Source organism: Cebidichthys violaceus, unplaced genomic scaffold, assembly GCF_023349555.1.
Source record: "Cebidichthys violaceus isolate CVI_PGR_0920_01 unplaced genomic scaffold, fCebVio1.0.p SCAF_21, whole genome shotgun sequence".
Classification (NCBI taxonomy): Eukaryota; Metazoa; Chordata; class Actinopteri; order Perciformes; family Stichaeidae; genus Cebidichthys; species Cebidichthys violaceus.
Window position 1 is genome coordinate 7,677,694 of NW_027176384.1, and position 17,044 is coordinate 7,694,737.

The 17,044-nt window shown below is 40.4% G+C and overlaps 1 protein-coding gene across 1 annotated transcript in view; it reads right to left on the reverse strand.

Annotated features, from left to right (window-relative positions):
* LOC137877311 (transmembrane protein 178B) overlaps nucleotides 1-17,044 on the reverse strand; it is an 80,265-nt gene that overhangs the window by 33,846 nt on the left and 29,375 nt on the right. Inside the window, exon 3 of the mRNA XM_068717126.1 lies at nucleotides 3,585-3,698. Within this exon, the coding sequence (XP_068573227.1) occupies nucleotides 3,585-3,698 (114 nt within the window). The remainder of the gene's footprint in view (nucleotides 1-3,584; nucleotides 3,699-17,044) is intronic.

Genomic DNA, 17,044 nt, shown 5'->3' on the forward strand with positions numbered 1-17,044 from the left:
GATAATGGAAGCTTAATCTACGATGAAATTAGCTGTCATTCTTGTCAAAAGATGAATATTCTGAAAGCAATGCCATAGACTGTCAAACAGATTGATGTAGTACAGTGATTTACCAGATTTAGACTGGGGGAAAAAATAGTGTAAGAGTAGTTTCAACAGATATTATGTCTTCTGTTTAAGACACAGAGCTCCTCCTATCGCCCGCTTAAAGATCACATTATTGTACCCGGAGTAGGGGTGGCTAAGTGGAGAGCCGGGCCGCCTTTCAATCAGAGGGTTGGTGGTTCGATCCCTGGCTCCTGCTCTACTAGTCTCATGTCAATGTGTCCTTGAGCAAGACACTTAACCCCACAATAGCTCCCATAGCTGTGCCTACGGTGTGTAGATAGTTACTGAATTGTAAGTCGCTTTGGATAAAAGCGTCTGCTAAATGACTGTAATGTTGAATAAATGGCTTGAGAGCACTGTGTGTGACTCTCATAGAGACTCCTTATAAACTGACACATCCGGACCTAGTTCATGGCCTTCATGTAATTTCATCATGTAAGGTCATTAGTGTTGAGATTTAATCTGGCACTTCTTGTTGAAATGGTAGTGAGTGCAGAGGCCCAATCAGTGGACAGGGTTTTGCTATTTTTGTTTTTTTTACCTACATCGGAGTGACAGGCCATCGGTTAGAACAGTGGAGCACTGAGATGGTGTGTGGATAGGCCCGGTAATAAGAACATTAAACAGCTCTGACTGGGGAGTGGTGACCTTCCTGCCATAAGTATGAGCTATGTGTTTTCCTGAGCTTGCTGATATAGTGAAGATGGAAAACATCCTTCCTGTTCCTATGCATACGAGCCAAACCCAAAGCAGAAAATGGTAGTAACTGAACCAAACATGTTCAGAGTATTTACAGTAGCATTTCTCTTATTTTGTCCTTGTCAGGGAATTATTTGAGGTTGATGATCTCCTGGCGGAAACTGTACATTGGTCTAGAGTTAAATATGCTACATGTAATGCCATGAACTGTCAAACTGATATATGCAATTTGCTGATTTACCAAATGTAGACTAAGAGACAAAAAAACAGATCTGCTTTTGACTGCAGGAAGCATGTCTCAACACCAGTCATTTACCGGGGATATTTGCTCAGGTTTCTGTTTCACTTGAGGGTAAATAAAATATACAAGTAGGAGAACAACAAGTGGGGGCATAAGAAAAACATATATGGAATATTTTGTCAGAATAAATAATTCAGGTTTAAGCTTTGACCAACAAATCTCTACTGTGCCCCAACCCTGAAATATCACGGCCTCGTCACGGGTTGTTTAATTTGTTTCCTGTTTTATTTTGAATTTCCCTGCCTCTTGTGCCTTGTGTTCACTTCACTTCTTGCTCCAGAACCTGCTCTGTTCTGTTCTCTCTGTTCTGCTCTGCTCTGTTCCGTTCCGTTCTGTTCTGTTCTGTTCTGTTCCGTTCTGTCTGTTCTGTTCCGTTCTGTTCTGCTCTGTTCCGTTCTGTTCTGTTCTGTTCTGTTCTGTTCTGTTCTGTCTGTTCTGTTCCGTTCTGTTCTGCTCTGTTCCGTTCTGTTCTGCTCTGTTCCGTTCTGTCTGTTCTGTCTGTTCTGCTCTGCTCTGTCCAGCCCTGCTATGCTTCCTGTTATGTTCCCTGCCATCATGTATGCATCTCTCGTGTTTTTTGCCTAAATTACCATATCCTGTTTATGAATTTTACCCATTCAGGTTTTCCTTGTATATTTTTGGTTCCACATTTTTAGACTCCTCCGCGCTGCAAGTTTTGTTTTGAACATTTTCTTGATAAGTAAAGTCACCATCAAACATCCCTCTGTTACCCCGTGTTTCTCTGTGTTTGGGTCCATCCCCTGCTACCAGAGAATGAATGAGAGCTCCTTGTAGGGAGATAGAAGAGGCTGCGCTGAGGTTGGCACGTAGGGAGGCTTCATCAATGCCGTCGCTGGTGGGTTCTTTGCCTGACTGGATTAGGGAATTCCTAAACACCCCTGATCAGTCACCTAGCCATCAGCCTGGTAGCCCCCAGCCTGCCAGTGTCCAGCCATTTTCTTGATAATTAAAATCACCTTCAAACATCCCTCTGTTCCCCGTGTCTCTTTGCGTTTGAATCCATCCCCTGCTACAATTTCTGCTTTAACCCTGACAGAACCAACCAACCTCAAAATGGAACCAGCAGATGGATTATTTAAAGGGGAGCTGTGGCTGGTGGGTTTTTCGCAGCGATCTTCGGTTCCTGTCATCGCCGGACCCCAGCTTTCCCCAGTTCCTGTTCTCGCCACGCCCCAGTTTTCCCTGGTCCCAGCTGCTGCCGATCCAGAATCCCAGTCTCTGGAGCCCTGACCCCCAGAGACCCGTCTCTGGAGCCCCAGTTCCCAGAGCCCCAGTTCCCAGAGCAACTCCGGCAGTCCGGTCATCATCCTCCTGCCTGTCCCCCTGGAGCACTTCTGTCTGTCTCTTGAGTCCAAGTTGTGACCTTAAGCAGCATAGCAACCAACTGGGGTCCAGGGTGCATTCTGCCTTTCGCCCAATGTGAGCTAGGATAAACTCAAGTGCCTAACCCTAGTGGATTAACAGGTATAGATTATAACAGGAAGTGGTAACCTCAAGAGGCTCTAAATGAAAGGTGAGGGTGTCACCAAGAACACCTGGATTTATGGAGTCCGGACAGATAGCATTCTGGGGACCATGACACAATACATTTCACAACTAACTGGTCAGAAGTGGTTTAAATGTATTTGCTCCAGAACAAAGTAGTGGGCGGATGAATGGACAAACGCAGTTCGACATAATGCTAGCAGAATCGCCGAGTGGTTAAAGTAAATGCTTCGTACTGAAAATGTTGTTGGTTTGATTCCTGCCAATACCACATTCCCTGTCCTACAGCAACACACAACCTGCTCAAGAGAACACTTTGCTAGTTTTAATCAACACCAAGAGAACAGGAACACATGTTTGTAGTGTTTTGTTTCAGCAAACCAGGGATATGTTGAATGTGGACTTTTTTGCATGGAGTTTTGCCCACTCCATTGAAAGTGGCATGATATAATGAGTGTAAAGAGAAAGTGGGGTGGTGAATGGGTCAAACAAACACAGGACTTTCACCTCGGAGGCCGCTGTTACACTTCCCCAAGTGAAACCATGAGTTGACGTTCAGTTTACACTTGTTGCATAATAGTTACGCTCATTGACATTCATACCTGTGGTTAGAGAAACGTATAATGTACATTTTTTTGGAAGACCTTACGACTTGTGAAAAATGAACTCATCAGATCAAATGGAGGAAGTGCTCTATAGCCAATTTAATCGCAATGGTATTTTCCTGCTTTTTTTTAATAAATTTGCTCTAAGTCAATTAAACATAAAGATAGACAGAGCCTTGAATAACTCTCTGGCTAATGCATTTCTATTTTTCTTGCTTCGTTAAGTTACAAAAATTGTCTTCCAGTATGAGCACTTTTCAGAGAGTGAAATGAAAAGTAGTCAGCTTAAAGCATTTCCATAAACAAGCAAATGGTATGCTGTCACAGAAGCACAGAAGAAAGAAAAGAAAGTGGAGCAGACTTACGGAGGGAGTGCCACTCGTCCTGCCTTATTGTCTTGGTGATGTTGAAGGAGAGGTTTTTGGGTATCGTAGCCGAGGAGTAGTGATACTTGATGTAGGAGCATCTTGCAATGGAACCTGCAGAGAAAAAAAATAAAGATTTTTTTAAAAACCTTTGAATAAAGAAATAACACTGACTCATGGGTCATTACATACGATCCACTCTGGTGACACACAGAGCAGGAATGATTGGAATGCTAAGATAACATTATTCCACATTATTTAGTTGGAGACTATGTCTGCAGCTATTAATTAAATACTTAAGACACTAGCAAATCACTCTTCTTTCCTAAAACAATATAAATATGCTGTTGTATGAGACCCTATTGTGTGAAGACCTTCAACATACATTTCAATTACCTACTCTGACTGACACAATGACTGTCAGAAAAATGATGTTCTTCAAAAGTTATTAACTAATCAGTCAAGGGAGTCATTCACTGTATAATTATACTTGTCTCTGAGTCCCCTGGCCTTGTGATGTGTGTGGGATTTCCAGAATAAATGGTTGACTGACAATGTATCAAAATGAGTCAAAAAGATATGTGAACTAATGGAGATGAGAGCGCTGAGCTGTAGAAATACTGAATCACAACAGTGGGGAAGAAAGACACGAAATGTTTTCTAAAAGCCACAACAATGTGTTAAAAAATGCAGCGTTGGTTGTTTGGTCAAACATTTAGATGTGTTGCTGGTTTCATTTGACCGGATTACCCCTATAATACCAGAATGACGCTGCGGCAGTTAAATTATTTCTAATCTCTGAATTTCATCGAGATGCATTATTCGTGTCGTGTCATTCGCCTCATTCTCACTCCTCGGCGGAATTCACGTCTACTCGTGTCTACTTGTGTCTACTCGTGTCTTCTCGTGTCTACTCGTGTCTACTCGTGTCTACTCGTGTCTACTCACGTCTACTCGCTTCTTTGCATTGACTTTGTATGTATGGAGATAGGTCTTCAGGAACTTGTTTCAATCAAGTCTCAATGGTTCTTTCAAGGCCACACTTCATGCTGTCCGTAGACAAAGACCAGGATTTGCTCTTTATTGAAATATCCGGGAAGATGCCGACAGCAGACACATCAGTACAATCAGTAATGCAGCTCCAATGTTCGCTAAGGCGTTTCCAGATCACGTTTAGCACATTAACTCTTTTTCGACTAAGGCAAAAAACACCACAAGCGTAAAAAATGATTTAGGAAGTTTTATCAAATTTTACCATATCCATACAGCTTTTCTAATGCAATACTTAAAGATCAACAAAAAAAATAAGTGAATGGAAACATGGTTAAGTGGAAGTCACATACCTCATGTACATCATAATTGGTTAATATTTCTATTGCACTTTGTCAAAGCCAAGTGTAAATACATTTCATGCTATTACTCTTTGGTGGTATTTTGTGATTCTCTAAAATACTGTATGTGCATACCAAAACTGTAATAACCTGGATATTGGAGAAAGAGCAGCTTCCTTTTTTGGCAACATTACTGCACGTCTGCTCTAATTATCTCTGGCAAGACTTACTGAAAATTGCATTATTGGAGTCCAGGGAGATTTGAAATGCACAAAAAGAGACACTCAGGATAACACCCCCTGCCTCTGCTCTGTACTGCAGTCATGCTTACACACACACACACACACACACACACACACACACACACACACACACACACACACACACACTGGCATAAAAAAGCAAACCCTGGAGACCACAGTTGCTGTCAATGGTAATTACACATTCATGACTATTCATTCATGACTCTTTTTGTCAGATATGCAGTCGGCACCCCATCGTTCAAACAGAGAGACTATTTGATAAAACCATGGTGCATAAGCTGGCACGGTTACAACTTCAAATACTTCTATTATAACAAACAATAATACACCGAATTTTAATCTCATTTACACTTAAAAAGCTTAAAATTTTATTTGTTTAAAAGTACAGAATACAGAAAACTGTATTAACAGATGGGAGCTTGTAAATAATAGTAGAGGTATAGGATCATGGTAGAGATCTGTACTCGTGTAAAAGCAGTAGTACTACAATGGAAGAACGCTAAAATCTTTTCACACAATTTCAAAAGTTTTAAGAAAGCAAAATACTTTCATCAATTTTGCAGAAGGCCCCAGTATTATAGACTGTTATTGTTATACTGTTGTATATGTTATACAAATTATATAATTATATTATTACTATCTATGATAATATATTACCTACAATATTATTATTCACCAGGAGGATCATGCTATTGCTCGTGTGTGAGTGTGCACCTCTGTGTTTGTCACATTCTGATGCAGCAAACTGTATAATATTTTGGGTGGCTTTTATGGCTGCATGCTAAAAGACCTCTTGTGGTTTACTGCAAGAAAAGTAATATTTTCATCAGTAAGCAGCACTGTAAATTGCCGTTTAAGTTCAATTTAGCCGCAAATCATGAAATTTGAAGGCTCCACAGAAAACTCTGAGGACCTGCCAGAATTGACTTGGAGTTCCAATTTCTGGCCTGATCTGTCTTGCGCAGTAGTCATGAAGATGGTATGGATTTGAAGACCCTGATAAGAGGCTATTCAGAGTATTCTGGCAATGGGCTTCTATTGCCCAACGAGCACTCATTTGAACGCAGCTCACCACTGCTTAGTAAGCCCCCACTCCATACTGCTCACAGACAGGTGTTACATGAAGGAAGCCATCAGTAGAGACAATGTAGGGTTTTAAAAGGCTGTTCCTCTGCTGCAATGTGGACAGGGCTGGATGGGTTGTTCAAGAAGTGCTTGAGATAAAAGAGTGGAAGGTGGAGAATGAGGGCCTCAGTTCATTATTAAATCAAGAGATTTTGAGCAGATGAATGCAGAAAAAAACAAGAGGTATAAGAAGCTTCTCCTCCCCCACAAGAAAAACAGCAGAGTTGTTGCCCCTCATGCAGGGGATCATGGAGGGCTGCTGTGTTGACATGAAGCCTCACTTTCTGCATTAGCCCACAGTGGGTCTTTAAAAAAGAGACTCCACGACACTATGAAAACAAAGTGAAGCGCTGCTACATTTAAAATCATTTTGACAAAACCTCCATGTCGCTCATCTCAGTAACCTCCCGTTATTGTGCCAAGAGCCAAGTCAAACCCACCAATAGAAACTCCTGGTTCATTCAGCAGCGTATGCCCCGCCCATTACATCCAAACTCAACTGTAGGTTTTTGATTTGAGAGCAAAGGTTTAACTAGCAAGTAAAACTAACAAATAATTTATTCTCCATTTATATATTTTCACTTACAAACTTGATTTTTGATTGCTTTGTGAGAAATTTGCTCTCAAAACATTTTTTTTGTTTGCGTAATAAAGACACAAATATACCTCCATATCAATGCTGCATTCACTCAAGCAACAGCACAATACAGTGGAAAAATAAATATCAGCGCTAACAGCAACAATTCTGCTCACACACAAATGACTTTGATTAAACTATATTACAAATTGTATTGCAAAAAACAATGCGCTGATTAATCCAAAACTTGATTCTTGCTGTGTTCATGGATGCATGCATATTAAACTGCATGTAATCAACTACTGTTGCTAACACACTCCCGGTTTATTTATCTATATTTATTTATTTTCCTTCTAATGTTACCCTGGTATGTGCTTGGATCATAGACTATAAATAAAAATGTCTTGCATACGCTTCTATTGCCTTGGCTTTTATTTTGACATACTCGTACTTCCGGGTTACCTGTCTTAAAACACAAAAGGCTCAGTATTTATTGGAGTTTGGTTCTCTCGTATTTTAGTTTTTTGGTTCAGACAACAAAAACAGAAAAACGGCTGTACTTTACTGTTATTTTGTTTTTTGGTTAAAAAACCAAAACCGAAAAAAACATGGTATTTCTGTATTTTTTCGTTTTTTCAATTAAACAATAAAACAAACTATCAAAACGTACACGGACCACCCAGACAAAGCTAGTCTGTTTCTTCTTCTTCACACCAGATTGATCAACTGCATTTCACACAGTAATTTTATTCCAGACATATTATATCACACAGTTTAACACATATATAATAAGAAAGAAATTGTAACGTGAGACCCCTCCTGTAGATATGGGGGTCCATGCCAAGCTAACGGAAACACAACAATTTTTGGATTCTTCAAGAACACAGATGAAAAACACGTTATTAGTATTATATTCCATTTGTACTATATTCCTAGAAATGCTACACAATGGCCTTTTAAAAGTATTTCTTGGTCCCCCTTAAATGCAGCTTTATTGCCCCCTTATTCCCTTATTCCCTTATTCCCTTGTTGGTCACCATAAGCTATAACACACTGCAACTGTAGCAAAAAAATACATGGTGTATTGAATTGTATGGATCTTAAAGTGACACAATCTCGCTTCAAAGTCATACAGTCAAGTATAAGAAGTCACACTCTCCTTTCCACCACACCCACTCCTTCTTATTACAGAGCTCATCAGTGACACACTGCTCAGCAGCCCACTCTCAAATCTCATATTTCAGAGCCTCTCATCAGAACATGAACATAAGGAGTGGAAGGAATCTCTTCAGATCAAAATATATAAATCAAGATATATTTACTGTGACATATTACTCAAGCAAGGTCTCTCAAGTTGACTGAACAAATTCAGAAAAACACAAACGTATAGAAATCATCGTTTGTGCTTCAGTGAATGCTGTAGTATCCCCGATGGAAACCTGAGCCAGCTCTCTTGGCCTGCTTCATGCGTGCCATGGCAGATAGGCTGGGCAGCTCTCTGCCAGACGGGAGGTCCTGTGTACAGTTCAAGCCCTGCGTGGTCTAATTTTGTCTGACCTACTTCATCTCTCCCTACGTCCCTCATCCCCGCTCCCACACCCAAACCCGTCATAATGGCGAGCGGGCAGCCATCACGATGCTGTATTCTCTCAGCTGGGTTGATGCACAGGGCCAGATGGAAGCTGGAGGCCTTAGAAGGTTGGATGCCTGACCACCCTGTATTCACAAACACCTGCTATCTGTTATTTTACCTCTATCAATATCCTGTTGACTCAAAATGAATCTACATCTAGATCACAGCAACATTGAATAGGACGACAGCTGAGTGCGTTGCTGTGACTCCTCACGGTGGATTTACGTATCTGTGAAAGGGGTAATTACCCCCATTTAGAGGATTTAGCACACCTAACACTTTTAAAACTGTGCTGCCAACCTGCTGATATGTCATGTAGGCTAAAAAACACGAGCAGTGATAGTAAAATATTGAAGGGTCAGTTCACCCAAATGACAAAAACCAACATGTAGTTTCTCTTCTTTCTCTGCTGGTTCAAACCTTTTGGCCCTGTCAAGTGTTTTCACAACCCTTTGTTTCATGTGTTGCTTTACAGATTTACTGTGTGATGACTTTGGGGTCCTATCCGTACCATTGATCCAGCGGTATTTAGCCATCCATATAAGGTTTTATGTCTGAGAGGTATGCCTCCACTCCAATTCTTAAGAGGTGAATTGAATTAAGCACATTTTTTTTACAGCATTGAAAGATTGCATTTTGAAAAAGAGCAACATTTACAGAATCAGGCAGTGACCAATATATGGTAGAGTACGAGTATGATATCTCTAATGAAAACCAAACTATCTGAATGGACAGTTTATTTTTTTTATTTTTTTTTCTTTAACACATGATGCCAACAATAGTATCATTTAGAAATATTTAACGTAATTGTGTATATGTGTTGTAACATTATCTGCTTATCTCATTCAGTTACACAGTCCTATCTATCTACAAAAAATAATATGAATAATCACAAATTATAATTTTTTTTAAATCTGGTGATTAAAGTTATCTGTTGGCGTTTCTTGGCTTCTCAACCATGGTGTTCGCTTGAAATTAATTGAAGGTAGATGAGTCCATCACAGCATGGTCCTGTCAATGTTTAGCTGGCCTAATTCTGCCTCACACAGGGCGGTCAGACCCATTCGTCTGTAATAACCAATTAAAGACAAGAAAACCTGGTGTTTTCTCCTGTGAAGCTTATCGAGCACCCATCCAAAGCTTCTGAGCGCACCTTCACCACAACCAGACAGCAGCCAAGGGCTGTTACAGTGGTTCTGTTTGTATATATTGGTGCATTTAGTCCTGCAGGCATAAAAGGAAGAGAAATGAGCAGGAGGAAATAACATTACTACCAGAAGAATGAGATTGTCCTACTACAAAACATGCTGTTTAACTGCACCGAGGCTTGTTACTGGGATTTGGCCAGACAGTAGTTGTTTAAAATCGTTAAGTCCTCCGTCCTAAATGACCCATCAGATCATATGGTCATTGACTCGAAACTGGGAAAATATAATGGTCAAGATAAAAGACAGTCTCTGACAGACTAACGACCCGTATGCTTTGTATCACTGCTATTTAACACGTAATCTCTTTAAAGATTATCTGCATATGAATCTAGAATCGGTATGCAACAGGACAAGATTTTGTCATCGGAAGTGTTCTGGTTATGTATGTACTGTTGTATGTAACGCCATATTCTATGTTGGCCATACAATGCGCATGAATTTTGCTACATTCTTGTCTAAATTTGTTGTCTTTTTGTGTTTACTACTGGAGCACTAATGGCATATGACAGAATACACTCCTCATAATCGGAGAAGGAAGTGTGGGGATTGGATTAATTAGTAGGGATCTGACCTTGAGACAATAACTGCCCACGGCCGACAACCCAAGTAAAACCTGCCTTACCAAACGCCACTGAAAGCAGAGTAGAGAGGAAGGAGACCCTAGATGGAAGCTAAGCTAACTCAGCTGTTCCATCCCCCAATCTGCTCCTGGCTGATGTCCTATCGCAGAAACATTCAGGCTAACCCAGCAAGGGGAGGTCTGTGACTGCTGTGCTCACATCTTTACAAAGACCTGTCTCTGTCGTGGCATCTGGGATCAAGCTGAACTTGACAGGCGGACTGCAAGAGGACGCAGGACTCCAGTGGGATGAGAGGAGGCGGACTCTGTTTACATCAATCATGCTGATGATGATTCCTCCTGATGCACAGGAATTTACTACTGTTTTTGTTTTGTTGTTTGTCATGTTTCTACTTGCGTAGCAAATGGGCGAATATAGCTGTTGTCCTTCATGAAGGAGCACTCCAGAGCTACCTTTCTAGTTCAGTTTGATGATAGTATAACACCATCATAGGAGTGAATGAAGACCCCTATAATTAACAGGCTGCGTCACTGCAGTGCAGTTCTGAAATGACAGAGCTCTGGTTGGTGATGACATTATTGCAGATCGCACAGTAAGGTTGCATCCACACGTCGTGCTGTCGTTTCATTTGGAGGTCTTGGGACTGCTTTTCAGTTTGTGTGGCAGCTCCCCATAGCAAATGAGAACCAGCCATCTTTAGCAGGGAGTCCTAAATCTCTCTGAGGATTTTGGAAGGGGGAGTAATAATTAATAGATTGCAGCTTTGCTGTCCTCCCCCACATGCCTACCCCTCCTCTAACCCTTACAATGATAGAAGTCCACCATCTTTGTGACCTCACAGAGGACACAGAAGGTCTTAATACAACATACGCTTTAACTAACAGGTGAACACCTGATTTAATTGTGACTCTTGTCTGTCAGGAGCAAAAACAAAAGTGGCTTTGTTATGTTGGGGTGAATGGAAGCAAGCCAAGAAAGTGTTCGACTACGTTCACATCCTGTTTCCTAGCAACAGTTAACATTAGCTTGTTTAAACCCTGACCACGATCTTTCCCCACCCCTAAAAAGGTATATTCTGTAACCCAACCACACTACACTGTTGGTCAGTCTTTGTCAAGTATAATGCTAAAAAGAGAGAGTCAGAAGATCCAATGCAACTGCCTGTAGCTGACTACTCACTACTGCATTCTTCCTCATTGTAGAGACAGTTTGACAACAGTGGCAGTACCTCTGCATAATTAAACGTGATGAATAGAATTAATCTACAGAGTCAGACTGCTCCTCAATGATCCTGCCACAGAAAGCTTGAAGGACTCAAACAAAACAATCTTGCCCAGTTCAGTTTTACATTTTAGTCAATTATACTCCAGGAGTAGCTCAAATTATTCAGTGTTTTGGTGCATTTGGATTTGCCCAAGGGACCTTTGTTCAATCTTTTGTTGTGACTAGCACCTCTGTCAAAGTCACCAGTTCCTCACATAGTCTTACTCTGAACACAGTGGCTGCTATTTATATTTGAGCACTATTTTATTTCATCTCAATGTAAGTTGACAGCAAGACCTGCTGCTTTAATGGAAACAAATTACTCATTTAACACAGCATGTTTCAGTAACCTTGGAGGACCAGAGATGCATTTGCTGGTGAGTTTACAGAAGACTTGGAAATTTTCCCAATGCAAGATTTAGTCTGACTTTATGCCCACATAAACATAACTCTTGTGCAAACATGTGATAATAGTTGTCTGATGATGTTCAGTCAAAAACGCAGAGAAAAACAGGATCACACGTCAAGACAATTGGGAAAGAAGCTTTCATCAGGTGCTGTAGGAGTAGAATAACAGCCATCAGCCCATTTGCATTAAACTTGCTATTTGAGGCTTTCAGGATTAAAGGTATGGCTAACCTTTATTTTTTTGGCAAGCATGAAACAAATACAAATGACCACAAAACAACAAAGCATATCCTTTTATTGACACAGGCACAACCCTTGTTGTTTTAGGTAAATAGCATGCAAGAAGTAAGTTAAAGGAAAACAATAGCAAAATACAGCACCGGCTCTAATATAAGAATCATTTCAAGAGCCGTTATCTGACAACTTTCCTGGGAGCTTGTGCATCACATCCCCCGCATTGTCACATCCCAGGTAGCCGTGTTTTCCACGCAGATGTTACCCCCCACTCCTCCTTTCACATTTACTGGAAGGGAGGGTTCTAGCAGAATTTGTGGGCGGACTTACTCTTTAATGTAAAGCAATTTGATCTATGTAGTCCAAAATCACAAATCAAAGATTTGCCTCAAAGGGCTTCACAATCTGTTCAACACATCACACCCTATATCCTTTAACAGACATGCTCTGTTACTCAGGGACTGGTGTTTTGTCAAAGTCTCTTCCTTCATCAAAATTTGTGTTCTCAGGAAAACTCCATTCCAAGGCAAAACCAAGTGCTTAATTCACACCACTCAACTCACTTTTGCATATATGTAAATGTCTAGTCATATCATATCCAACCCCCACATACCACCGTTTAAAAAAGTGTTACGTAGAAAACAAATATATCCAAGCTTGCCAATGCAAGCCACAGACGTCAAATCTCATATGTGAAATTCATATCAACACATTTCTCTGGTCAGTCTACACACTGTGAGACAGCTGGAGCCGAGCTCAGACAGCTCTGAGCAGTGTGCTAACCCAGAACTACATCACCGAGCTGACCCACATGCAGACTGCCTGTGGTTCATTATACACCCAGCACGTTGATAATGGATTGCAAGGATGCTACCTTCACACAAGTACTGACTCTAGTTGGTCCTCCACAGATTTTGTCGCTCGTTATACTACCCTACCTGTCTTCCAGAGCACTTGTTTTGAACAGGGTACCTGGGGAAAGTCTATGCATGATATAGTTCACTCAAAAAAATCCAACAATAAAATGTAGAGTCCATGCATTATGCTGACAGAGACTAAGAGTCTACAGACCATGCTAACTTGTTTTTATTTTGTTTATTTGTTTGCTAAATGTTAAAACCAGCATGCTAACATGCTCACAATGACAATGCAAACATGTTGTTGCTTAGCAGGTATAACATTTACCATGTTCAGCATCTTAGCTTAGTGTATTAGCATGCTAACTGCTAAGAAAACATCATCTGGGGACCAGGAATAACCGCTGCAAATTGTAAAGCAATCTTTCATAATCTTGGACATATATGAGCGATCAACCAACCAGCCTATACCATCGGGAAAACTAAAACTGCTCAACATTACCACCATTGATTAACTGCATTTGCTAAAACCTATGACATTAATATCATACACAGTATTAACAGTATATTGAAGTCTATCACACTTCTTGATACTTGATGTCACTGAATTTTGCTGTGTAAATCTAGCTTTGCTTCCTGCTTCAGAGACCACAACAGTATAAAATAGTGGAGTGATGGTTGAGAGAGAAAAAGGGAGGGTTATTTCACATATTGATAGAAGGAATTGATTTTCAGGCCTCAATGGCCAAGTCCAATTATAGTGCCCTTTGGCATGGGGTATCGACATTGCATGAGAAGGGAAAGATGGGAATTGGTAGTAGTAAAAGGGAATTTGGCCCCGTTTCTAAAATAACAGGCTGTGTGTCATTGGCTCTGTTTTGATTGGATTCATCCTCCTTTGATGTTTTTTGCTTGCTCCCCTCCCTTGTATTGTCCATGCCTTGATTCAATGTGGAATCAGTTGGAAGTATGAAATTTGCACATCACATTTGAATAATGATTACAGCATTTTCCACACATTCTGCAGGCTGTGATGATGTTGTCCTGCTGCATTCGTTCTGGAGGGCAGTGATAAATGATGTCGGCTATTTTGTTGTTTTATTTGCAGGACTTGCTGACATATGGAACACTTTTCTATTTTTCATAACTTGTGTTCATTGAGGTGTTGGAAATTGTCCTTGGAATGTTCGGTTTAACCCGTATTCTTTAGGTAGAGGACATAGTGTCTATTTACTGTATAGTGCCCTACACTTACTGCCGCCATTTTATTTGTGTCTGAATTCTGAGTGTGAAGTTTATGCATCATATAGTGCACAGAATATCCCACAATGTAATGTCCACTACTTTCTTCTGAAAAACCCACAATGCAGTGCGTCAGATTTTATAGATTGCAGTTTGGACACATTACACCTGAGAATGATTAAGCGAAATGACGATGATTAACATGTCTCTTCTCACTGAAGAGTGAGCTGTTTAGTTCTGCTGTGTTGGGGAGTGAGTGATTTCAGACACAGCCAGCGTTCCACACACTTTGAGAATTCAAAAGAGAAAGATTCAATAGAAGAGTTGCCAAAATCAAAGCAGCAAAGGCTGACATATCCTGACCTTTAGTATTTGGGTCAAGCTCCCCAAGACTGGATCCTACATTTCCCATAATGCAAACTAAACGTTCAATGTTCACGCCTTTCAAAGACTTCCTCTGTTTAAATGTCAGACTTTCTCTTCTAAATGTATAGTCTCCAAGTCCAACCTGAGGTAACTGTGACGACATCAATATGACATCATCAGGGTTATTTTATCAGACTTCACGAAGCTTCGCCAGTGGCCACAACTTGTACACCTGAAGATCAGTTTACTAGTACTGAGTACTACTAGTACTCAGTACTACTCAGCCTGTGAATACAACCCGTATGATGTCATCAGATGTCATCTCAATTTGGGCTTGGAGACTTCATATTTAAAACAGAGAGCCGTTTGGTTTCCTGTTGCAATGCAAGGAACCTATTAAAGAAGGAAGGTTCACTGCGCCGCTGAACTCAAATCGGTGCCACGCACGTAGTGTTCTACACGTATTTGATTGTATTAGAGCATCTTTGTTATCAATAACTAACCAAACATCAAACTCTTGATGATATTTAATAATATTCAGGAGGGCGGGAGTTAGCCCGCTCTCTCTTGATAATGTTCGGTGTCAGGAGGTTGCGCAAATTGATCAATTTGTACAAATATGTACGTAAATGACATCAGCTGACAGGAAGTAAAAATGGACCCAAGTTAGCAATGCAATTCTGTTGAAACAGTCTCTAAAAATAAAGCTGTTTTAAAGTAATTCATTATTTCAATAAACTATCTTTAAATAAGTATGAATTTAACCATACAAAGTTATAAAACAACCTTTAATATAACCTTCTCTCAAATGAAAAATACCTGCTTCTAAAGGATTGTAGTTGCTGTGCATACTACTACTACTACTTACGCAGAGAGACAAAAAAAAATGAGTACTCTCCTAGCCTAAAAAAACATTTTTTTGTGAAATAGTAACTAAATTAAAGCAATTAACAATATAAAGAGGGCTATCTTTCACCTCTTGTGTTTTTCATAGAGGATACGTTTTTGTTGCTGATCTTTCAGCAAAACACTGACTGAAAACAACAATACTCCTTTAAGCCAGCCACATGTACTTGGTCACCATTAGGGAAAGATAATGGTAATGGATAAAAGAAACCTACACTGACTTTTGATAAGTTCTAGAGTCAAAGTCAAACTCTTAACAAAACTGCAATGTTAGCCTGAATGCTGACATTTAAACCAACAGCTCAGTGCATGTAAGTACAGGAGGATCCAGCTGGAGTCAGGGTACTGAATATATCGTGTCTGCTCGCTCCACATTTTGTTTCTGCCTAACATAATGGGCCCATGTTGTCACAGCGGGCCATCCTAATGTGAGAACAGCTCCAGGCAGCCGATGGTCCCCTGAGGCCCCAGAAACAGACAGCAGCTCTGTGAGGGAGAGACGTGCAGGAAGTAGTAGGTGTGACGGACAGGTGGACCATATTTAATTAGTCACATCACAGCGTTATTCATAGGTCTCTGGAACGGACTAGTTATAGTAGCTTCTTTCTCTGAAACACACACGCTAGTCTTATCACTGCTGCATACCTTCCACTGACTGTAGTAATTCATCAATCAGCTTAGCCTTCATCTGGACCGAAATATTACATTTCTTAATCTAAACCCATGTCCTAAATATAATTACTCTTGACCCTAAACAGTATTCCTAAAACTACATTTTGTTATAACTCAATTCAATAGCATGACTACAGCAAGAATGTTTCAGTAAATTTTTTTTCCTTCCATAGTTCCTTACACTGTTGATAAATGACAGATGCCAAAACTGTCCAATAGATGACTTATCTGTCATATGACTTCATGTTTAATACTCATGGTTTGTTTGTGATAGTGTGAAAATGAACCTGAATTAAAATGATTCATTACAATAATGAATTGGCCAACTACTTTTCCTTGGTGTAGACAAAATTAATTAAACCACAGGTGTGAAAATGCCCTTTATGTTCTTGAATGTTGGGAGAGCATGAAGAATTCAAGCCTGCTCAGCGCCCCAAAAAGGCTTTAGGTTACGATGTCAGTGTTTGTTTCCACACACTGTGATCACATCCACTCATGGGCATCCATCCATCATCAATGCTTCTCTTGACAAACTTTTCCTCACTCAGAAAAGGGTCTCTCCATGCATCTAATTTAATGTGCTTTTAATGAGGGATGTGTCATTTTTTAAAGTCTATACTTTTTTATACTCAATTTGTCCCTTTGTTTTCTTCAAAAGCTGGGCTTTAAAAAAAGAAAAGAGACATGAGGCTGCCTGGCATCAGCGTGATGATCAGTCACACATCTCCTGCCATGCACTGTGATGCCAGCTGCAGTGGTATAGTCAGGGAGGGCTACTAAAATGGCAGATCACA